This window comes from Culex quinquefasciatus, chromosome 3 (genome assembly GCF_015732765.1).
Source record: "Culex quinquefasciatus strain JHB chromosome 3, VPISU_Cqui_1.0_pri_paternal, whole genome shotgun sequence".
Classification (NCBI taxonomy): domain Eukaryota; kingdom Metazoa; phylum Arthropoda; class Insecta; order Diptera; family Culicidae; genus Culex; species Culex quinquefasciatus.
In genome coordinates, this window is record NC_051863.1 from 3105265 (window position 1) to 3128965 (window position 23701).

The window sequence follows — 23701 nt, forward strand, 5'->3', positions numbered from 1 at the left end:
TTTTCAAGCGAATATTTAGCGAGCGAGCGAAAATAAGCGGCTCCTAAAAAGAGCGGTTTTGCCCACCTCTATCTCTGTCACAGAAATGATTTTTTTTAATATCCGTAAATTAAATTATTTTAATCACAAAGATAATTTTGTATCAGGCAGCTGGTTTTTAGTGTTGTGTAAAAATATATAAAATTGAGAATGGATTTTATATGCCATCAGTAAACTCTGCACATGCGTAATCTAGTTTTGAGACTACGTGACAAACCTGATAGTGTAGGGGCTTCCAAACTGTTTGTCCCAAACGTGATCTCGACAGTCACGTACGCATCTAGTCCGTCTGTCAACAGTACTAATAGTTGGCGAATGAATACCACACTCCTTATCAACTGACATCTCATTACAGAAATAAAACAGTGTTTTGCCGTTTAAAAAAAAAACAATTGATTAGAATCTGGTTTCTGGATTACAATCTACTTTGAGACAATAAAGGTCACGCGGGACTCAACTTCCTGAAACGCCCAACAGGTCACAGGAAAACAACTGATACTACAAACGTCTAGTCTCTTATCAAAACTATTAGCCGGGGCGCCGGTGGAAATTTCCAGCCTTTGAAGTCGCGCGCTCCACATCTGGACACCGGCTGCGCCGGGTTGTTTACCAATCAAATCTTCCTACTTGGACAGACTCATCTGCATCTAAACAGCTCTGTGTTTGTGCGTCGATTGACGCAACTGGGATTGCGTGGTTAGGTGTGTTGAGAGCTCGATCCTTGAGGTAGGGTGATTGACGTGTTTTCGACCCACTATCATCTCACTTGGGGCTTGAACTTTCCATTGTAATCGAATGGGCAGTTCATTGATCTAATCGTGCGTTTTTTTTTTGCTTCTATTTCGCAGAACATGGAAGGATCAGGCGATGGATCACCGCAGTCGTCGATGTGCATGGTGAAGGCAGCTGAGCTGTTTCCCAAGCCTGTGCTCGAGAAGGAGGAGGAGAAGTTGTCGGTGCGATTCTCCGAATGTAAGTACAAGTCTTGTGTTGGTTGTTTTGATTGTTGCTTTATATGGAAATTTTACACACACAAAAACAACAAATAGTGGCCGGCGAATCCGTCAAATATCTGGGCCAAACGGACGATGGAGTCCTGGCGCTGTCAAACTACCGATTGTTCCTGCAGAAAAACTCTACCGGCGCGGAAACGTCCGTCCCGCTGGGGCTGATTGAGTCCACACAGGTCCGCGACCTGTTTCACCTGATCGTCAATTGCAAGGACGCTAGCACCGTAAAGTGAGTTCTACCGCAAGGAGGCGTTCGGACAGGGATAGGTCATCAACGTTTTGTTTCTGCTTTCTCTCTCTCGATTTAGATGCTCATTTTCCACATCGGAGCAGTGCGCCGAATGGCAGCGACGGATAACTTTGTCGATTGGCATCCCCGAGACGCTCGAGGCCCTGTTTGCTTTTCCGTTTCACGCGTGGGCCTCGGAGTCACCGACGCTGAACCAGGACAACGAATGGTACGGTCGGTTACAGCGGGTAGGCAACTACGACGACGACTTCCGCAAGGAGGTCGAGCGGTTGCAATTTGATCTGCAAGGTGCTTGGCGCATCAGTCATGCCAACGCCGAGTTCAAGCTATGTCCGTCGTATCCAAGGTTGCTGCTGGTTCCGGCATGTATACCGGACGACACACTCCAAAATGTCGCTAGTTTTCGAAGTTCTCGGAGAATACCTGCGGTGGTTTGGAGACACGAGCGGACCGGAGCGGTGATAGCTCGCTGCAGTCAGCCGGAGGTCGGATGGCTTGGCTGGAGAAACTCAAAGGACGAACAACTGTTGAAGGCGTTCTCGGACGCGTGCGCCTTCGATCGCGGAACACAGGAGAGCAGGACACGACTCAACTCAACGGCGTCCAGCGAAAGCAGTCCTCCCAGTCCGGAGGGCAGCCACGAGGAGGTGGAAATGGATGAACCCAAGAAGATCCTTATTGTCGACGCACGATCGTACACTTCGGCCGTGACCAATCGGGCTCGCGGCGGAGGCTGCGAATGCCCCGAGTATTATCCGAGCGCGGAGATTCAGTTTATGAGTCTGGGGAACATCCACGTGATCCGGAAGAGTTTCCACGCGCTGCGACAGCTCTGCTCGTCGCAGCCCGACATCCCAAAGTAAGTTTCATCTCAAGTCTATGTGATTGTGGTCTCCTAATTTCACACCTTTCCAGTTGGTTGAGTCTGCTGGAACGAACCATGTGGCTGCAGCACATGTCCGGCCTGTTGGCCGCCTCGATGGTCGTATGTCACGCCATCGAACGTAACGGGCGGCCCGTGCTGGTGCACTGCTCCGACGGCTGGGACCGCACGCCGCAGATCGTGGCCACCGCGCAGCTCTGTCTTGATCCGTACTATCGAACCATCGAGGGCTTCCGGGTACTCGTGGAGCGGGAATGGCTCAGCTTTGGGCACAAATTCTCCGACCGCTGCGGGCACGGGCCGGGCTCCGACGAAACCAACGAACGGTGTCCGGTATTCCTGCAGTGGCTGGACTGCGTACACCAAATTCATCGGCAGTTTCCCTGCAGCTTTGAGTTTGACATGGGTTACCTGGTAGGTTTGAGGTGATGTAGATCGTAATTGCAAATTTATCAACAATCTCTCCCAACAGATCAAGCTGGCACAACATTCACACTCGTGTCTGTTCGGCACGTTCCTGTGCAACACGGTGAAGGAGCGACTCGAGAACAGTGTACCTGACCGGACGTTCTCCGTGTGGCCCTTCCTGTCCGGGCCAATGTACAAGAATCACCTGTACGTACCGAACCGCGAGCGCGTTCTGTGGCCTGCGCACAGCGTTAGAGATTTGAGACTGTGGACCGAGGTCTACCTCGGCAGCTGGGGTGGAAACCAAAGCGCGGCCGACTATCCGGCCAACGGCGACGGAGTGTCCGGGCAGGAACTTGGCGGGTCCATGACTAAAACCCGCTCTTACGGCGACCTTATGACCGGGGTGAACGCGGGGGGTCTGACGCGGAGGTCGAGCGATCCGAACATGACGGTTGATTCTAGGTGGGTTCACGCTTTCACTCTACCAACAGGCAGAAACTAACAACGTCCATCCTTTCTATTAGCATCCTAGCCGGAACGCTAAATCTCTCGCAGGAAAACTCGATCGACTCGAACATGTCCTCGGACCGCGAGGTATCGCCCGACCTGGTCGACCACCACACCAGCTCGCTCGCGATGATCCAGCACACCACCCAAAAGCTGCAAAGCCTCACTCAGGAGCTCAACCAGTCCGACGAGGAGTTGGAGAACAATATCAAAAACACGAAACGGATCGCCGCTGCAGCGGCCGCAGCCGCCGCAACCCCCGATAGCGTTTCGTCTAGTCTTTTTATTAACGGAAATAGTAATAGTTACAACTTTCAACCAATTGTTCCTGAGCAGCCGACGGCTGCGGCGGCCGTTCCTTCCGCTGCCCCGCCCTCACCATCGCCGACGCCTCCCCCGAGGCACCACCAGCTGGTGAACGAAATCGACGAAAACACTTCACGAATTGTCAAAATCGAGAGCTACCTGGAGGATGTGGTGGACGGGCGCATCGGTGCCGCGGCGGGGCCGCCGCGTATCGCCAAACCGATCCCGGTCGCGGACACGGGCTTCGGCTCGGCCGACCTGATGATGGAGAGTGTAGACTTGAGTGGTAATTTAGACAGCATTTTCAAATACATCAAGCACTTTCTCAGACGGCACATCTGAGGCAGCAGCAGCAGTAGTCGGCGGCGGCAATGAAACAGGGCTATCAACTGGTTTGGGTCCGAGCGCGGGGTTCTTCCGCGCGGGCGATATGACCGCACAGAAAACACAGTACGATGTAGCAGCGCGTATCAAGGCATCGCGCGATGACCCAGTTGACCTGGGTTTGCGATTCCTTTTTTTTTTGCGCGAGTTTGGGTTGATAAGACACACACGGTCGTAAGACGTACATTTTCTGCGAAGCAAAGTGTGGTGTGTGCAATTTGTTCAATTATTTTAAAACACAAAAATTTGCGACATCTCGCGTACTGCTGGGAATTGCAGGGATACATGAATTTAAGGCTAATCGATTTCTTGAAAATGGTATCTACGTGTATTAAAATTTTAATTGTGTCATTTTCGTGAAGCGTTTGGCGCATCCTAAATCTCTGTTTGTGTTAATTGAATGAAATTGTGTTATAAATAAATACTTCGTTTGTAGTAATACGGTATCATCAATAAATTGAAAGAAAACAACAATCCATAGAAGTCCGAACGGATGATAAGTCATGAGACTAGTTCCATGTATGACATAACAACAAAGAAAGAATAAATAACATAAAAAATTCTACTTTTTTGTTTGAGTACTCTGCTAGTAAAATGTAAACTTAGTTATTAGCACCCTCCCTGTAGAAAGGCTATCCCTTAACCACGTGGACATTGTTTGAAAATTTTAGTCCTCTTCCCTTTTAAGATTTTTTTTTTAAGTTGACTGAAACTTTGTTGTGGTCTTCCCTATAACCAAAAGCTCCATTGTGCAGTTAAGTACCAAAAATCAGATTCAACTTGCATAGAAAAAGCCTTCGGATTTTAAACTCTAATAATTTCGTCTTTAAAAAAATGTTTTTTTTTTAAATTAATTTAAAATGAATTCAACTGTTTCTTCCAATTAAATTTTGAAAGTAAATTTAAATGTGTATCATTCCTCTTACATTGGACACCTATTTTAATTAAATTTTTAACCTCACCATCGCATTTCTGAAAAAAAAATTACACAAGAACCAGTTTATTATTTCCATTTTTCTTATATGTTCTCGTTTTTGTACGGCTTGTGGTTCCAGAAATACTTCAGTTTTAAATTGGAAGTTTTTTTTTTTTAGCGAAAAAGGCAAAACTATATAAAATAGAAATGTGACATAACACCAGAAAAGTGGTAAAACTACACATTTTCAGAGGTAAAATTACACATTTTTGACATAAAGGTGTACTATTACCATGATTTTTTTTAGTGTATACAGTAATTGTTCGGTAACTGGACGTTGTTTAACTGTGCTCCCGATCACTGGGCCGTAGTCCAATAAAAAAAAACAGACAAACGTCAAAAAATCAAAACAAACCGAAATAACAGAAGGGTTAATGGATGCAAAAAGCATGTACAATAAATAAAAAAATTTTTGTTCAGCCCAGTTAGCGAGCAGCATTCGGTGACTGGGCTACGTTCTCAGCCAAATTACCGAACATGTACTGTATTTTTAAATTTTCGAAATTCTTTGATAAAACAAAGATTTTTTTTAAATGGCGAAAATGTGGTAAAAAAAAAGTTGTATCAAATTTGTTATCGAAAAGAACAAAACTAAATTTTAAGCTATAATTTTCGGAAATTTAAACATTTTTCGTTTTTTTATATTTTATGAAAGAAAGCCATTCCTGAAAGAAATGTTTTTTAAAAGCTTAGAAAAATTCTTACAATTTTGACAACAAATGATTTGAAGTTTTTTTTTCTAAATTACAGCTAATTAGTCTGAAATTTTCATTGATTCGTATTTTTTTGTGTGACTGTAACTCAGAAACGAAATGTCCAATTTTCAAGTTGTAGCACTTTTTCTCAGCTTTCAAACATAGTTTTTTCTAGGGGCTTTTTTGTCAACAAGTATTTTTTTAAATGCAAAAAATAAACCAAAAGAAATCGAAAATATATTCCCAAAAGTGACTAAAACTTGAGATCGTTGAATTTTCGTTTGCGAAAACAATTCGGCTTTTAAATATGATTAAAAAAATAAGTTTTTTTCTGAAAACTTTTTTTTTAAATTCATATCTCCGGAACATGCAATATGGCTTGAAAAATGTATTTTTGCAATTCCGTCGTGAAACTACTTACTTTTCCTGTCATTCTTGAACGACGGAATAGCCTACTTTTCTGTACCAAAAATAACAGAATCGAATAGCAACACTTTTAAAAATAAATGCTGAAAAGTTCTACTTCGGTTATCGGTGCTGAAAAGTTGAACTTTTCAGCACTTGTTCCGAAAAGTAACACTTTTCAACATTTTTTGATTTAAACGATTTATTGACAAAATACATGAAAATTTGACTTAAAATTTCACTCAGTGTGTTTTTTGGAATTGCAAAAAATGTTGTATGGAACTCGTTGCAAAACTTGATTTTTTCAGCACTCTTCGTATTTATCAAACTCGGTGAACCTCGTTGGATAAATGTACGACTCGTGATCCTCTTTTTGCAACTTGTTGCATAAACTACTATTTTTGTCCCCTAAACTGCCGTTCTACGCATAATTGTCCCATGTCAGTTTTTGACAATTTTGACTTTGTGCCATTTTTAATTTTAGTCTGATGTGTACTTTAAGAAAAACACATAAAATCTGGTACTTTGTTCGGAAACTCATCAAAAACAACATCAAGTCTGTTTGTCCCATCGTTGAACTTCTACGCATAATTGTCCCACCAAGTATTTTCTTACACGGAATCATTAGTTTTACTAAGCATTAGCCTTGTTTACCTGTTGTATAGCAAGAGGATCACAAATAAGGTTGATAAACTGCTAACTGGGGTGATTAGGGACACATAGGGCGAATAGGAACCCACGGGACAATTATGCGTAGAAACACAGAAATCGGTCGAAAAATTTCAATCGCGATTTTCTCGGTTGCACTTTTTTGAACATGGGACAATTATGCGTAGAACGGCAGTAAAACATATCAAAAAATTTAGAATTTAGTGATAAAGCCTAATTAAAAAACTCAGATTTCTTTACTTGTACCTATTTTTCCGAAACCTAACCTTTACATTTACCCATTTTGTATGACCGCCCCCAAAATTGTATAGAACCTTGTAAGGAAATATCTGGAAATACTAATGATGCAAAATGACTTCTTTTGACATACGAAATGCGTGGAAAAGTCTCATCCAAATGTTAAAAAAAAAAAATACAAAGAAAAGTCGATTTGCGAAACAGAGTTTACTACTCATTGAGGAAATTTAAATTTTTAGGTGTTATCCTTACTTACTCCCTACTGGACATCAAAAATTCACTAAAAATCAAATAATTTTAAATTAATTTTAACATGCTGAACATCAATTTATATGCAGCAGAATGCACTTGAAATTGTTTCAAGCTGATTGCACTAAAAATTTCATTGGAATTTTAAGGTTTTTTGAAAAAAATAAATAAAAAAGCTAATTTTAAAAATAAAGTAAAACAATATTTTTATTTTTTTTAGTGGAGTTGGGCTGTCGCAAATATTTTTCAAAGTTTATTCCATCCCAGTGCAGGTTTAATGAGGTTGGAAAACAAAAAAAAACGATAGAGAACTCTTTTAATGTAGAATTCGTACCCTCCAACTGTGACGTATTTCCTGTATTCCTATGTTAGACCATGTTTAATATTATGTTAGTTTGAAGTTATTCGGTCCTGGGCGACCTTGGTCGAAGAGGGTGCAAATAGACAACAAAAATTGCCATGTTGTCTAGACATTTCAATTTGAAGTTAACAAAAATAGTGGTTCTAGTGGGCGTTAGAGGGTGAAACCTTTTTATTATTTAGTTTATAAAGGCAAAGAAAATCTATTAATATGGTTTGATTTCAATCCCTGAATTGACGAGTTTTGATAACAGATGTGCAAAACCAATCAAGACTGATTTACGTCAATGAGTTCAAACCAGTAGAAACCAGTTATTACGTTGAAAAACGAGTAAATTCTTGCATTTTTAGGATTTTGATTATTTAAATCGCGTAAGAACCCGTGAACATAGGCTGTACAATTGTACATAAAACGGAATAGGTTTATTTATATACACTTTATTCCCTGTTTTTATCAATTTAATTGCGCTGGTCAGTACTGTTTTTGCAAGGTTTGCTGCGCGTCCAAGTTGATAACCTGTTTCAAAACCAAGTGCCGCGTGCTCCGTTTTTGCGTGAGAGAGAGCGTTTGCTAATCTGTTTCCTTTTTTGTCCCCACGACTAGGAAAATCCCCTTCGCCCCCTTCGCACACCGCGAGCGGGAACCTGTGGCACGGATCGGTCGAAACCAGCACCGACACGCTGGTCCCGCTGGACCAGTACGCGTCGCCGTCGCACCATCGCATCATCCAGCTCAGCGAGAGCAGCGGCGATGACGACGGAAGCGGTCCGCTGCACACGCCCAGCTCGGTGGCCGTGGCCACCATGCCCAACAGCGCGGCGAGCCCGGATGGGGAGCTGGAGCAGGACGAGGGTCCGGAGGATAGTATTAGTTTAGATCTAGCTAGCAACGGAAGACATGACCCGAAAGACTTGACCGTACGTAGAGATGAGGCTGAGAGCAGCGTGTTTGCGACGACTGCTCGGACTAGTGATAGCAACGGATGTGATCTATTTAGTGATAGTAAGGATTATGATAGGGTGAGTTTGGGGTTTTGGTGGGTGGATTTACGTGGTTGCTAATTGGGGTTTTGTTTTGTTTGTAGAACAATTACAATCAAGGTATAACCGGAAACGAAACTAATCAAAATGCTACACCAAAAGAGCAAGTCGACAGTCGAAGATCGAACTCCACCGCAGTCGTTGAAAACGTGGCAGTTGCGAAAAACTCGAACCCGATGGAGGAAAGCATCGTCATTCAGCCGCAGTTTCAACAGTTGGAAATAAATGGGAAATCGTCGGCGGTAGAACCCGCGTCCCTGGCGAATCTTGCGCAGTACTCGCAGGCGTCTCAGCCACAGCAGTTTTTACATCACCATCATCACAACCAGCAGCCGCAGCAGCAGCAACAGCCGACAGTATCAACACACTATCAACCGCAGAACCAACGGCGGAGACGCAACTCATCCAACTCGAAAAACGATATGAGCCCCAACAAGCCTACCAACGGAAGGTACGGAACGACCACAAACTACGATGTATCGAATGTAAACTCGATTTCTCTCCCCACTTTCCAGTATATCCCCAAGTGCCACCAACTCCCGCTTCTCGACACCGGGTGCCCGTTCACTGCCACTGACCCCGCCGAGCGTGCCCTTCACGTCGGAACGGCCCCCGGTGGCCGCACTGTCCTGCCCGGACGGGCTGGCCCACGCCCTGTCGGAGCAGAACCTGCGGCTGCAGCAGATCGTCTACGAGCACCGGGTTTGTAGAACCGAGACTTCTGCCACGATCGAGCGAAGACTGACCCCTCTTCCCCTTTCTTTTAGCTCCGCGAGGAAGCTCTCCAGCGTGAACTGTACGCGACCAGGCTAGCGCTACTGAAGAAGACCTGTCACAACTGCAACCACAACCAGCAGTTCGGTAACGATGACCCGGTATGTGCGCACTCCTCCTCCTCTACTAACTGTCTCGACAACCTCTAGCCGGTGTTCAGTTCAACCTTAGTTATCTCTCTATCTATCTATACATATATCTTAAACTAACAAATTGCCGTTAATAAAAATGGAGCAAAGTTCCTTCAAAGTTTATATTTTGCGCACAGCAGCTGCAGCAGCTAACAACAACTCGAAACAAAAAAAAATGGCTTGTGGTTTGGTTTTTTTCTCCTCTCTATCTCTCTCTCATAACTATCCTTTCACACACTATCTTATATCTTTCCTTTCTCAACTTCTGTCCACCGCTGTTTGTAATTGGTAGTTGTGTTATCGTTATCACCTAGGTGTGCGTTACTACTCTCGGTTGTGACGGTGAAGATCATGTTGTTGCGACTACCCCTACTACCGCTATTGTTTCCCCCGACAATAACTCGTTGTTTGACGCGGAAGAAGACGGTGGCGACGAAGATGACGATGTCGAACAGGACAGACGGTTCCGCGGCCGGTTGGTCCGCACCAACCGCATCTGTGCCACCATCCGTAAGCTACTTGAGAAAGCCCGGGCAAAGCGAGGCTTGCGCCACAACTTGGGATGTGACGATTCCGAGGCGTCATTGGTTAGTCGTTGTTGTTGTTGTTTCGTCGGTGTTCTTGTATTGCTGAGTTGCTGCTTCCAAGCGAAATTTATCCGGAATCAAATCGAAAAAAAAAACTTACGTTTCTGGATGCCAAAACCCCCGTTTCGAGCAAGCTTGTGACTAACAAAAAACGAAAAAGTATGTGTAGTGTAATCAAAAAGGATCTGCCCCGAGTGAGGATCGAACTCACGACCTTAAGATTATGAGACTTACGCGCTACCGACTGCGCTATCGAGGCTGTGTTGGTGGTGGGGGAAAGACAACAAACCCGTGTTGCGAAACGTTGAGTTCAGTAGTGAACACTGGTGAACGTGTATGGTTGGATGAATTCATTGCAGGGGTGGCAAAAGTGGGTGTTTGTGAGTTTTGAAAGAGCCAATCAAAGAAATCTGAAAATGCAGAGATTTTTAGAATTTTTATTTCAAACTTCAGAAAATCGGTCTTAGGAAAAAGAATAAGTAGTTTTAAACACATTTCGAAGCATTTTCAAACAACTGAACCAATATAAATGAAGAAAACGAGTTTTTGTGTTTTCAAAAAAAAAGTTGCTCTTCTTCCTGGTGGTGCTCAGAGTACTTAAACTTCAAAAAATATTTACAATCGCCTCATTGGCTTAGCAACGTTAAACAGGCATTTAATTGTGAATTTCTAGATAAAACATACACAAGCAACCTTACTTATTGTTCATTTGACATGATTAAATCAATTTGCATACCTTTTAATCTGAAATTTGCAAGAATCACAGTGACCACCTAAGTCCAAGTCTTATCCAAGATTTTTCCACCAAAAAGATGTGTTGCCTTGCCGGATGAAAATATTTAAAACATTTGTTGAAATTTTATCAACCCTATTTTCAACGGCAACTTTCAATGTTTTAAACTGTTAATTGTTTAATCACTTTAAATTAGCAGCTGAAATGGAAGCAATGAATACTATAGATATTTATTATTTCTTTATTATTATTTTTAAGGTCCTATTTGCATAGAAAACCCATTGCACATATCTGGATTTTTTTTTGGAAAAGGTCCAATAAACCAAATTTTCAGTTGTTGCTTTTTGGGTGTTTTTTAATACCCCTGACTCAAAGCGGTTTTAAAAACACTTAAGGGGTTACATACATGTAGAAAATAAAAAAATTTCATATTACAGAAAATTTATTAAATCCACTTAAAAGATGATTTTCAATCACTCCTGAAAATTTCATGAAGATATTTCATGATTTAACTGAGTTAGAGACGATTTAAGCTCAGAATTTGGCCATGCGTATAGCCAACTGTTTAACTTTCTGAGCGTTTTTCTCTGAACACCAAGTTGATTTACGGGTGCCACGATATCTCGAGATGGGATAGACCAAATTGGCTGAAATTTTGGGTGAAGACTCCCAAGACATGTCCGGTGTGCATCACGAAGCCCGATTTTGAAATTTTGAATTTTCAAAAAATACAAAAATCAAAAACTGGCAATTTTTTATATGAAAAACTGAAAAATATTTTTATCTTTTTTTTTTTTGAATAAACTTTTTGAAAATCTGCCTTCGTCATGCACACGGGACCGGTTTAACGAGTCTTCGCCAAAATTTTGAGCCGATTTGGTCGAAGCAATGTTGAGATATCGTGGCACCCGTTTTCTGAAACTGCCAACTTCAAATAGCTATATCTCGGCAATGATACAACCAAATGTCTTCAAATTTGTTTTGTTAATAGATGAAAATGTATATTTTAATGCCCTGAAAACAGATTTTGAAAAAAAAAAGTTTAATTATGTGCTCAAACCGACCTATGACATTTTTGCCGATTTACATGTATGTAACCACTTAAAAAGCAAAAACTGGAAATTTGGTTAGTTGGACCTTTCACAAAAAATCTCCAGATATATTGTTTTGAACATTTACTCGAGATTTATCCTTTTATAATTACTTCTTTAGCATAACTTTCAAGATCAGTATGTGGTCCATGCTTTGATAACCAGTCACAGACTGAAAATTTGTATGTTTATTAAAATGATATTTGCTAACAAATAGTCAACCAAAGACTTGAAACAAAGTGGTCTGGGTATTCCAATCTACCCTGTCTGTTTTATGTTGTTTAAGAACTTTTCCGTATTCTAATAACAAAAACCTTATAATTTAGTTTTAAACTTGTAAAAAAGCGATATTTTAAATGCCAGCTTGGTATTCTAAATGATAACTGTGATTGCATGTCAAATCATTAAACAACCCAACCGATCTGCCATAACCCTTGAGTGTGTGTATGTTGGTGACTAACTCTCGCTCTCCGTTTTGTGATTGCTCTGTACTTGCAGACCTCCATGGTCGATTCGATTATCGAGAACGCATCGAACTGCAGCTGGGAAGCCGTTGACGATCGCAGCGGCCCATCCTCGGGGGCGAACTCTTCGCAGCAAATCACGAGCAGCGTGCTGTGGGTACCGGACCACGCGGTATCACGGTGCACGACCTGCCAGATTGAGTTTTGGCTGGGCCGCCGGAAGCACCACTGTCGCTCGTGCGGCCAAATTTTCTGCGCTGACTGTTCCGAGTACTGGGCCCCGCTGCCCGACGAAAAGTTGTTCCAGCCGGTGCGGCTATGCAGTCCCTGTTACCAGGGCGTCAGCGGCAGAATGGCTGTAGGTGACCCGTTGCATGAGTTTTGGTAAAATAAACGATTACGTGTTTATGCTAACATCGGTGTACTAATTCTAGAATAGCCACCAACAACCGACACTGATGAACGGTAGCGTAAGTGTAAATAATAGCATTCACAACCACCACACAACCAATAGCAATAGCATGAACGGAAGTGTCCTAGGAGCTACAAAGCAGCAGCAGCAGCCACAACAACCGCAGCATCAGCAAACCCTTACCACGTCCTGCAGCGTTAGTGTCAACAATAGTACTGAGCGGGGAGCTTGCAAAACCACTACCGCTACCAACTAAACGTCGAAACGTCCACCACTAACCCCAAGTGGTGTACAAATCCTACTATTGTTTTACTCCTTCTATTTTATTATTTATATTCTTTGCATAATGGCTCATTTTAATTGTTATTTTAACAGTCAGACTTTTTCATTTGTATTTAAACCATTACTTCACACTTCAATTTTAATTTTTGTTATGTTTTAGTGGTTCATTTATGAGCATTAACGCTTCACGTCAGAACATATTACGTTACAACAGATGCAATGTACCATTCACAATACTTATATAAACATGAGCAAAGCATATGAGAGTTAATTGTACTAGCTTTTTGGAGAAAAAAGAATAAAAAGAGATATTATAAATAATGTTGCAAGTGGTAAAACTATTGATATAACAAAACAGCAAAGCTAAAAAATAACAGGCAAGTAAAAGTGTCACATTAAAGCATACACAATAGATCAAAACATATTAGAGAGTTATAAAACAATTGTATACATAAAATTAGTAATATATAAATCGATTGAGTGAATGCTAAACTCTAAGTGGGATATGATCTTGTTTGGTTTGCTCTAAAACAATTCGAAATTATTCATAATTGTTACCAATAAAAACATAGTTCCTCATTCAAAAGATAAATCTCACAAACTGAACATTTTTTGATTCGGAACATGAGAGTGATGATCAGAGTTTGGCTCGCAGATTTTTTGTGGCCCGCGGACCCATTTTAAATGAACAACATGATTATTTAATGACACATTAACCCAACGCTGCTGCCTTTTTTTTTTGTTGATCTGAATAAAATTCAAATACAGGAAATTAAAAAAAAAAAATCAACTGATGTAATTATTTCCAATCATGCAAGCTTTAAATTTGGCCCGCTATTCAAAACATGTGGGCACCCCTGGTTTAAACGCTTCGTGCTAAAGATTATGAGTTCATGCGGTTACCTTGAAAAAATGAAGCACACATATACTTTCATACAACATTGTATGCAATATATTGCACATCAAGGGAAGCAACTTTATGTTTTTTTGCTCCATTTTATTCGAACTTTTTGGGCATAATATTTGTACAAATTTACACTTTTTACTTAAAACATTACACTTTTTACTGATTATTTCAACGTCAGAATGTCAAAGAAATAATTAATTTAACCCTCTCCCGCCCATGGTTACCCCAACCCACCAAAACTTCAAAGTCTTCTTATGTCCATCCTACATCATCCAAAAAAAAACAAACATAAAAATATTATCAAAAGGCTGCGAAAATTTTACAATAAAGAAAATATGGTGATCCACTTTTTGTATTGCTATTTATGCGATTTTTTTTTAATTTATGAAACACATTTTATTGAAAAAACTTAAAAACGGCACACAATTTAGTTGAAGTGCTTTTCGATTGCAAATTTAATTGTATCTCTGCAACAGATCCAAGGACTTTTTTTCAAATACAGTCCACTCTTGCAAATATTTCTCAAAGTTTAGGTAATTTTTGCATTTTTTTTATTACTGGCAATAAACCATTTAAATTTGACTAAAATGGGATTGCAGAATTATAATTTGATGCAAGAAAAAAAAATGTGATTCGATTATCCGAAGTCGACACTATTATATATGTTTTCGACACTATTCAAAAATCACTATTTTCAAAATCGTATAACTTGAAATACAATGAAACCATTTTGGCTACGTGCATGGGTTTGTGAAAAAGTGGATTTTCTGCTATTTTCTGTAATAAAGTGCTCTATTCAATTACTATTTCTTTCAGATAGCTTATTTACATGATTTACAATCAATCATGGGACGGACTTGCTTCGAGCGGCAGTAATCCCAACTTACAATATTGCAAATTTTCTATTATTTCCATATCACTTTGGAATGGAAAGCCCTCAAATTTGTATGGAGACTTGTTTGTCTCATTTGGACATAAGGAATTGATGGAAAAATTTTAATACATGTAAAATGAAAAAATAAAATATTTTTCGATTCTTCTTTAACGTCAAGACTTCCATCATTGTCTCATGATTTATCGTTCAAAGATATAAATTTTGCGTCGCTTTCAATATTTTGAATGAAGTCCCCACAAATTCATTTAGTAATTTGAATGCCAAATGAATTGACTTGCTTGCAAGCTGTTTAGCTTTTTCCTTCATCGATTGCATGCAAGATGAACTCTTGAGATAAAATTGTAATCGTCGGTAAAGTAGTAACGTGAGCACGTGGTGTGGCTAGGCGTTGAGTGCGACTTGCGTCTCAAGATTTGTTCATAGTTTTGTGCGCGACTTGGTTTGCTCTGCGTTATCTCCCAGGGCAGATCCGCAGGATCTTGGCATTCTCTTAAACTTTTAAATAAAAAGCATTTTTGTTGATCTACCTACCTACGAAAAACTTTATTGTGCGTAATAGATTTTACCCTAAAACTCTACGATATCACTTCCTAAGGCCAAATATGAGCGGCTTCTCAAATCGTCTTGTAAAATTTGGAACACTTTCGATTTCATTTTGGCAAATGGGTTCAACGGTTGAACACGCTAGGACTGTTTAAAAGGTTCAACAATTGTTACTTGTTTTTTTTCTACCTGATTGCTACGGTTGCTTTAGAATTGTGTGTGGAAACTGTTTTCTATTACGAACCATCGCACGCTTATCGTCGCTATCCTGAGTAAAGTTGCGATATGAACGATTATCTGAGGGAGGAAAGAGGAAATAAATCTCGACACCTAAATAACAAACGCCTGAAACCCTTCTCTGAGCTTCCTACTTGAACATTACGACAACGATTATGATTAGAATAACGATCAACACGATGTAAAAGTTAAAGTTAAAACCGACATCATGCCATCAAACGGACTCCTGGTTCATCCGGTACTCGTAGACGCTCCCACGTTCGATAAATCGCGTATCTTCGCTGTCCAGGTTCTCGATTCCGGGGAACGCGTTGCCTGACGGTGTGCCGTACCCGCCGCCACCTGGGGTCTTCATCGAGAAAATGTCCTGAAAATTAAGGGGGGTTTTGAAGTTGTTGTGTTTGAAAAGGTTGCTTGAAATACTCACGCCAGCTTCCACGTCAACCGCCGTCTTGCTTCCCAAGTTGATGGCTCGATCGGGCTTCAGAAGCAAGTTCAATCCCCGCTTGGCAGGACATCCACCCGCCATTCCGTACGGTTGTAACGCACGACGCTCCGTCAGCACGGACAGCGTCATCGGTTTGCGGAACAGCAGCTCGCGGTGCACGCCCTCGCCACCTCTGTACAGTCCAACCCCTCCAGATTGGTCGTCTCGCAAAGAGAACTTCTTCAAAATGATGGGGTAGCGCAGCTCGAGGATTTCCGGATCCGTGATGCGTGTGTTGGTCATGTGGGTGTGAACACCGCCGGTTCCGTGCCAGCCCGGACCAGCTCCGCTTCCCCCGGCGACCGTCTCGTAGTAGCCCCAGCTCTCGTCTCCGATCGTGATGTTGTTCATGCAGCCTTGCGAGGCCGCACACGTTCGGAACGCTCGGAACACGGTATCAACGATGCGCTGGGAGGTGAGGACGTTTCCGCCTACGACGGCTGCGCCGTCTGAGGGGTCCAGGATTGAGTTCTTCGGGATGACGACCTGGATCGGGGCGAGACAGCCCTGGTTGAGGGGGACGTCGTGGCCGACCATGCAGCGGAGGCAGTAGATCATGGCGGATAGTGTGATGGCTCGTGGGGCGTTGCAGTTGCCGTACACTTCTGGGCCGGAGCCGCTGAAGTCACAGATGGCAGAACCTTCGTGTTCGTCGATTGAGACTTTTAGCCGAATCGGGGAGCCGTCGTCCATCTGCTCTTCGGCCTCGAGGATTGTACCACCGGTGCGTAGCTTGCTCTCCTTTGCGATCTGCTTCAGCATGTCCCGCACGGCAAGTTCGGCATTTGTCTGCATGTAGCCCATGTACGCCTGTACCACGCTCAACCCATAGCCCTCAATCAGCTCCGTGACCAGCTGAATGCCCTTTTGGTTGGCCGCTATTTGGGCCTTCAAATCGGACAGGTTGTCCGACAGGTTGCGCGTTCCGGTTGCGCCTGGGGCGCCCGTTGGTGTTGTCAGCTGTTGGATGATTCCCGCTTCGTCGAACGTCCCACCGTCGACCAGGAGGAAGGATTTGAAAGCCGCCCCTTCCTGGGACAGTGACTTGGAGTGCGGTGGCATTGATCCGGGTGTAATTCCGCCGATGTCCGCGTGGTGACCTCGGGACGCAACGAAGAAGATTGGTCGGGGGTTTTCCGGGTAGAAAACGGGCGTAATGACGGTTAAATCTGGGAGATGCGATCCTCCGGCTTGCGGATGGTTGGACAGCAGAACATCACCCGGCTTCAACGTATCTCCGCGTTCTTTAATTTGAAATTGCACCGTTTCCTGCATTGCTCCCAAATGAACTGGAATGTGGGGAGCGTTGCTGACCAGCCCGCCGTCCGGGCCGAACAAAGCGCACGAAAAGTCCAACCTTTCCTTGATGTTGGTTGAGATGGCGGTCCGCTGGAGCACGCGTCCCATCTGCTCGGCGATGCTCATGAACCGATGGTTGAAGATGCTCAGCTGCACCGCGTCCAAACGCTCATCGATACGCTTGTCCCCGCCCGCGAAACCTACCTCGATGATCAAATCTCCCTTCTCGGTGACGAGCGCCGCGCAGTCCGGTTCAATCACGATCGTGGACAACTTGTCGATCAAAATGGCCGGACCTTGGATCGTGTGCCCGTGGCAAAGTTTGGCGCAGTCAAACACCGGCGTGACTAGCGATCCTCCCTCAAAGTACGTGGTTGTTGTCTTTTCCGGATAAATTGGGCCGCTCGCTTCCGGAATGGAGGTCTCCTCGTAAAGCGACGTCTTGCCAGAACCTCGAACGCGAATATCATCCACGATGACACTTCTATTTTCCAGCACAAACCCAAACTCGCTTCGGTACCGCTCGAAAAACGTCTTCTGGAAGTCACCGTACGTGTAGATGTAATTGTCCTGATTGTCGATTACCTTGTCGGGGGAGCACATGAGCGCGCAGTCGGTTCCCTCGTATCGCAGGTGAAGGTACGGCTCGAGGACGATCGAGTCCTCGCCGAAACCTTGACCCATTAGATGTTCCTGGCAGACTTGCGACAATTCATCTAGCTTGTTCTTGATCACGCCACGATTGTCCTCACTCAACGCAATTCCAGCCGGTTCCTGCGTCTCGTACACCACATCCGCCAGCGCCATTCCGTACGCCGAAAGAATCCCCGCATATTTGTGAATCAGCACCTTACCAATGCCAAGCTCCTTCGCGATCCGGCAAGCATGTTGTCCCCCAGCGCCGCCAAAGCAAGCCAACAGATGGTTGGAAGTGTTGAGACCGCGAGCCTGCGTCAACGCACGAATCGGTCGGCACATGGCCTCATTAGCCACCCGAATGAACCCCATCGCGACTTCCTGCAGCGAAAGTGGCTGCTCGCGTTCGCCCGACTTGATCAGATGGTCGTTGATTTCCTGCCGCAGCACGAGGAACGCCTCCTTCGTGGCCATGTAATCGAGCGGTTCGTTTTCGCGCGGGCCGAAGATCTTCGGGAAGTATTCCGGAAGCAATCGCCCCAGAATCAGATTGGCATCCGTCACCGTCAGCGGACCACCTTTCTTGTAGCACGTTGGCCCGGGATGTGCCCCGGCAGATTCCGGACCCACCACAAACAACCCCGACCGGAAGAACAACCGGGAACCACCCCCAGCAGCAACCGTATTAATGTCCAGCTGGGGTGCCTGAATGGTAACCCCCGCCGTCGTCGATTCAATCACATGGTCGTACACCCCCGCATACCTCGACACATCCGTCGAAGTCCCACCCATATCAAACCCAATCAGCGCCACCCCGCCAGAATCGCGCGACCCCGTTACCGCATACCCAACCACACCCCCCGCCGGCCCACTCAGAATCGCTCGAGCCCCCCGAAAGTTCTCCATCCGCGTCAGCCCTCCATCACTCTGCATAAACAGCACGTCAACCCCCCGCAACTCATCCTTAAACCCCGCCCGAAAACTCGCCAAATACCGCTCAACGTGCGGCGTCAAGTAAGCCTCCGCACAAGCGGTGAACCCCCGCGCCACCAACCTACACATCGGCATCGCCTTGTGCGACAGGGTCACGTGCCGGAAGCCCACCCCCTCCGCAATAGCCCCCACCCGAAGTTCATGATCCGGGCAGGCGTAGCTGTGGGCGAGGACGACCGCCAGCGAGGTTATCCCACGCTCCAGAACTTCCACCAGCTTCGCCCGCAGCTCTTCCTCGTCGATTGGAGCCATCTCCAGGTATTGGGCGTTGGAGGCGCCCCGCAGTTCCGGCCAGTTCTGTTCCAGCTGACAAACGGTGCGCTGAGCTGGGACGAGACGGCAGTCGATTTCAATCACCTCCTTGTACAGATTGGATGGCTTTTGGATGTTCTGCAGAGAGTGGAAATTCGATGGTGCAGTTAAATTATTACTGGCACAGCTTGTCTGAGATTGGAGGTTTGGGTTAATGGAACTCGTTGGCCTAAATAGGACGATGGGTCAACAAGAACGACTGAGTAATTGATGACCAACAGTAAACTACTTTGCGTCTCCATTAAAACCATTAGAGTGAGTTGATTGGCCATGCGTCTCCACTGAAATGTTGAACTGAAAGACACCTAATGGAGATGCGTGGTGAATGTAGAATATATAACTGTGGACTTTAACCATATTTTTTTTATTTCTGGTGAAACGGTCATTTTGCATCATAAGTTCATTTTGTATTAATTCATAATTTTTATAAAACGATATATAGAAGCAAAATTTGCAATCGAATTGTACGGGAACAATTAACATTAAATCTAACAATTTTTCTATTTCGAGTATAAAGTTCATAGGGCTCAAGAGTGAGGGGTGGAGTAAAAAGATAAAAAGAAAACAGAAATTAGAAATTAGAAAATTCCAAAATTAAAAATTCAACACTAAAAAAATTTATGGCGTTCATAATTCAATATATAAAAAATATTTCTCGCTTACTTTTTCAAAACGTCTTAGGTACATAGGAAACCTTGGTTCAAAATTTTTCAAAATTTAGAATGTCAAGATTGCAGAATTAAAAGGAAAAAAAATCAAGAATTAAAAATGTTATAGATTGAATCTTACGAATTCAATACAATTTGGAGATTTAGACATTTTAAGATTTAAAAAAATATATAAATTAGAAATTAAAAAGTCGAAAATTATTAAAATTTGACAGTTTCACAATTATTGCGCTAAAAATTAAACATCGAAAAAAAAATAAAATATTTTTATTTTTTATTTTTTGCGGATCTAGGAAAAATAATCAAATATTAAAATTTCCAGAATCAGAATGTCAATGAGCAATTCTCTACCAAAACCAGAAATGGATTTTATTTGTATTTTTTGATTTGGCTCAAACTTTGTGGGGGCCTTCCCTATGACCAAATAAACATACAAAAACGGTATGTAAATATTCAAACAGCTGTAATTTTTGAGTGAATTTTCTGATCAATTTGATGCCTTCGGCAAAGTTGTAGGTATTGTTGAGGACTTTTGAGAAAAAATAGGCACACGGAAAAAAAATTGCAGATTTTTAATCAACTTTTTTTCACTAAAACTCAATTTCCCAAAATACGTTTTTTTTTTTTGATTTTCGAGATTTTTTGATATGTTTTAGGGGACAAAAATCCGCAACTTTTGAGCCATAGAGAAACATGGTCAAAAAATCTGTTGCCGAATTATGATTTTTTGAAAAATATGGTCACTATTTTTAAAAATTGAAAACCTGCAAATATTTTGCTAAAATCAAACTTTCGGTGGCTATATCTTGAAAACGGAGCCCTTTATCAAAAAATCTGTAAAGTTCTTTTCGATTGCAAATTCAATTTTGCATTCAAAAATAATGTCAAACTTGTTTTTGCATGAAACTTCGATATTTTTCCAAAAAATCACTATTTTTTTCAAAAATTTATAACTCGGCGGCAGATTTTTTGACCATGGCTCTATGGCTCAAAACTTGCGGATTTTTGTCCCCTAAAACATATCAAAAAATCTCGAAAATCAAAAAAAAGTATTTTGGGAATATAAGTTTTAGTAAAAAAAAAATTAATAAAAAAATCTGCATTTTTTTTTCCGTGTACCTATTTTTTCTCAAAAGTCCTTAACAATACCTACAACTTTCCTGAAGACACCAAATTGATCAGAAAATTCACTCAAAAGTTACAGCTGTTTGAATATTTAAATACCATTTTTGTATGGACAGCAGAATTTAACAAATTTTAAATTTCCTGATTTTTTATTTTAGAATTTTCCAATTGTCATATTTATTTAATTTTGAATTTTTGATATATTCTTTAATTTTTTTTAAATAAAGCTGTAATTCATGATCAAAGTGGTGATAGGCCGATAATAGGAATAGGCTAAGAAAGGGTATATTTTCCCTATATTTTTGAATTTTTGATTTTTTTTAATGTTGAATTTAAGAAAATTTTAATTGCATATTTAAATTTTATTTTTTTGCGGTTTTATTATTTTAATTTTAGAATTTTTTAAGTTTTTTATTTTTATTTTTTAGATTTTGATAGGCCGATAATAGAAAATAGGCTGAGAAAAGGTATATTTCCCCTATATTGTTGAATTTTTGTTTTTTTTAATGTTGAATTTAAGAAAAATTTAATTGCATATTTAAATTTTTTTTTTTGCGGTTTTGTTTTTTTAACTTTAGATTTTTTTAAGTTTTTTATTTTTATTTTTTAGATTTTGAATATTTGTATTATTGAATTTCTATTTTTTTTTGAACCCATGAATTTGTTGACGTCTTGGGACAAAAGAACCAATGTCTGAAAATATTGTTACCGGGTTACCGGGGCAATTTTACACACAGTCCAGACACGATTATCCGAATGCCTTGGCAAAATTTCACTTCGGATAATCGAATCACGAAAAACATTTTTTTTTTCGCTGTCTTATTTTTGATTGTTGAGCTTAAGTATGACCCCCATACTACTCTAAAGTAAGTTAGAATTTTTGATCGCAAGATGGCGGGCAAAAATTTTATGTTTTTAATTTTATAGACAATCAACCATTCAAATTTGACCGAAATGGAGCGCAGAACTCGAATTTGATGTTAAAAGTAAGAAAATAAAAATTAGAAAAAACATTTTTTGTTCGTGATTTGATTATCCGAAGTCCCATACAAACTTCGGATAATCGAACTTCGGATAATCAAAACTTCGGATAATCGAGGCCTCGGATACTCGAGTCTGGACTGTATCTACATACAAAAATTTTCGCAATTGAAAGACGCAACTTTTGATACCCATAAAAGTAAATGTTAGCGCTCAAATTTTAAAGTTATCTTAAAAAGTAGTTATTTTGCCGATTTCGTAATTGTCCCGTTTTTACGCGCGGCGCGTCGAAAACCCAATTTTTATTTTCAAAAAATCATATCTCGGTATCATGTTTATAAAACTTCAAAATGGCAAATGAGCCATATCGATTTACAATATGAAAAAAATGGTCTGAAATACACACTTCATTATGAAAAAAATTACAAAAACGCATCAAAACTAATACAAAATTGACAAAATTGTTCCGCACAAACTATGATTTAAAAATATATCAGTAAACTTAAAAATATTTTGCTTATTTCCCTGAAAAACGTAACAATTTAAAGTAAGGAATTATTAAATCCCCTAAAAATGAAAGAATAATTGCTTAAAATAAATTGTAGCAAAGTAAACCACCACGCGTCCCCTCTAAACAATATAAAGTGAGTTGATTAGCAATGCGTCTCCATTGCAATGTTCTCATGAAGGTCCATTTAATGGAGCAGCACAGTGGATCATCAATTTTCATAGCTGTTCGAGGAAACAATCTTACTTTTAGAATTTGATTTTCCAACTTGGATTTCAATTTCACTGCAACGCAATTTCAATACAATCATCTTTAAAATAGAAAGAGACATTCTAGTACCGCTACCCATACATTGTGTAACATCAATCAATCGTGTGTCGCCCCCTCACTCACCAGCTGAAAGATGCTCGGCCGGGCTTGGTTCCCGATTTGCAGCAGGTCCCGGAAGCCCCGGTTTACCACCAGCGCAACCGGATCGCCGGCCCGCTCCAGCAGCGCATTCGTCGCCACCGTCGTGCCCATCCGGACCCACCCGATGAGCTCCGTATTGACCAGCCCGTCGCCCGTCCTTGCCCGCTCCGGACCCTCCTCCTGCTGCAGAATCCGGCGAATTCCCTCCGTCGGCGCATCCGGATAGTTGGCCGGATCTTCCGACAGCAGCTTGAGCGTTCGAATTCCCCCAGACGGTGTGATGCAGAGGACGTCCGTGAAGGTTCCGCCGCGGTCAATTGCGAAGCAGTACTTGCCACTCTTGGCCATCGTTGTAGGCTTACGGGACTAATTCCAGCACGGGGCCGGCTGCTGTCGCCACAATGATAAGCCACTCCCGACGCGAGAGATGAGATAACACTGTTTTTTGCCTCACTTTTGATTGCCTTGTCGTCGCGGAATGACACCTTTTTTCTGTAACTTTCACAAGAGTGATAAAACCAAAACAAGCAGCAGAAGCTGAAGCTGGAGAGCGGAGAACCAACCGAACGGCACGAGAAGCGACCGGGATTTGGCACTGTGTTTGGACGAACGCGTCGTCTAGCCTGAAGGCGTAGAAGATGGATGAGAGTTGGTAAATAAATGCTGGTAGTAGAGAGAAAACGAAAAGAAAAACAGCTGATAACCGTCAGCGGTGTTGACACAAATACTGATGTGGTTTTAGGGTGATTCGTAAACTATTTGTGGCAGTAAAAATAACTGTTCGTTAAACTAAGAATACAAAG

At 42.1% G+C, this 23701-nt stretch overlaps 2 protein-coding genes and 1 non-coding gene across 10 annotated transcripts in view; 1 reads left to right on the forward strand and 2 right to left on the reverse strand.

The window, feature by feature from the left end:
• The window catches only part of LOC6038998 (myotubularin-related protein 3), a 42107-nt gene extending 28707 nt beyond the window's left edge, over positions 1-13400 (forward strand). For all 8 annotated transcript variants that reach the window (XM_038258803.1, XM_038258802.1, XM_038258804.1 and 5 more), the window contains 12 exons: positions 888-1011; positions 1089-1278; positions 1358-2158; positions 2215-2596; positions 2655-3055; positions 3118-3692; positions 7986-8401; positions 8467-8873; positions 8938-9124; positions 9190-9297; positions 12237-12560; positions 12637-13400. In XM_038258803.1, coding sequence (XP_038114731.1) covers positions 891-1011; positions 1089-1278; positions 1358-2158; positions 2215-2596; positions 2655-3055; positions 3118-3692; positions 7986-8401; positions 8467-8873; positions 8938-9124; positions 9190-9297; positions 12237-12560; positions 12637-12870 — 4146 coding nt within the window. In that variant the 5' untranslated portion in view covers positions 888-890 and the 3' untranslated portion in view covers positions 12871-13400. The remainder of the gene's footprint in view (positions 1-887; positions 1012-1088; positions 1279-1357; positions 2159-2214; positions 2597-2654; positions 3056-3117; positions 3693-7985; positions 8402-8466; positions 8874-8937; positions 9125-9189; positions 9298-12236; positions 12561-12636) is intronic.
• On the reverse strand, positions 10101-10173 carry Trnam-cau. Its single transcript has one exon. It is a non-coding gene; the product is annotated as a tRNA-Met (tRNA).
• Positions 13401-15210: 1810 nt separating the features above from the next.
• On the reverse strand, positions 15211-23550 carry LOC6038996 (5-oxoprolinase). Its single transcript, XM_001848627.2, has 3 exons — positions 22881-23550; positions 15906-19283; positions 15211-15845 (listed from the first exon to the last, which is right to left on the reverse strand). The coding sequence occupies exons 1-3, from the start codon at positions 23244-23246 to the stop codon at positions 15693-15695; spliced, it is 3897 nt and encodes a 1298-aa protein (XP_001848679.2). The 5' UTR covers positions 23247-23550; the 3' UTR covers positions 15211-15692.
• Positions 23551-23701: the final 151 nt, after the last annotated feature.

Excerpts from the sequence above, each read along its gene's own strand:
- LOC6038996 (XM_001848627.2), bottom strand. The coding sequence starts at position 23,246 with ATGGCCAAGAGTGGCAAGTACTGCTTCGCAATTGACCGCGGCGGAACC. Across the intron at positions 19,284-22,880 it reads GGCCGAGCATCTTTCAGCTG|AACATCCAAAAGCCATCCAA; the intron begins GTGAGTGAGGGG and ends CACTCTCTGCAG. Across the intron at positions 15,846-15,905 it reads CGGTTGACGTGGAAGCTGGC|GACATTTTCTCGATGAAGAC; the intron begins GTGAGTATTTCA and ends CTTAATTTTCAG.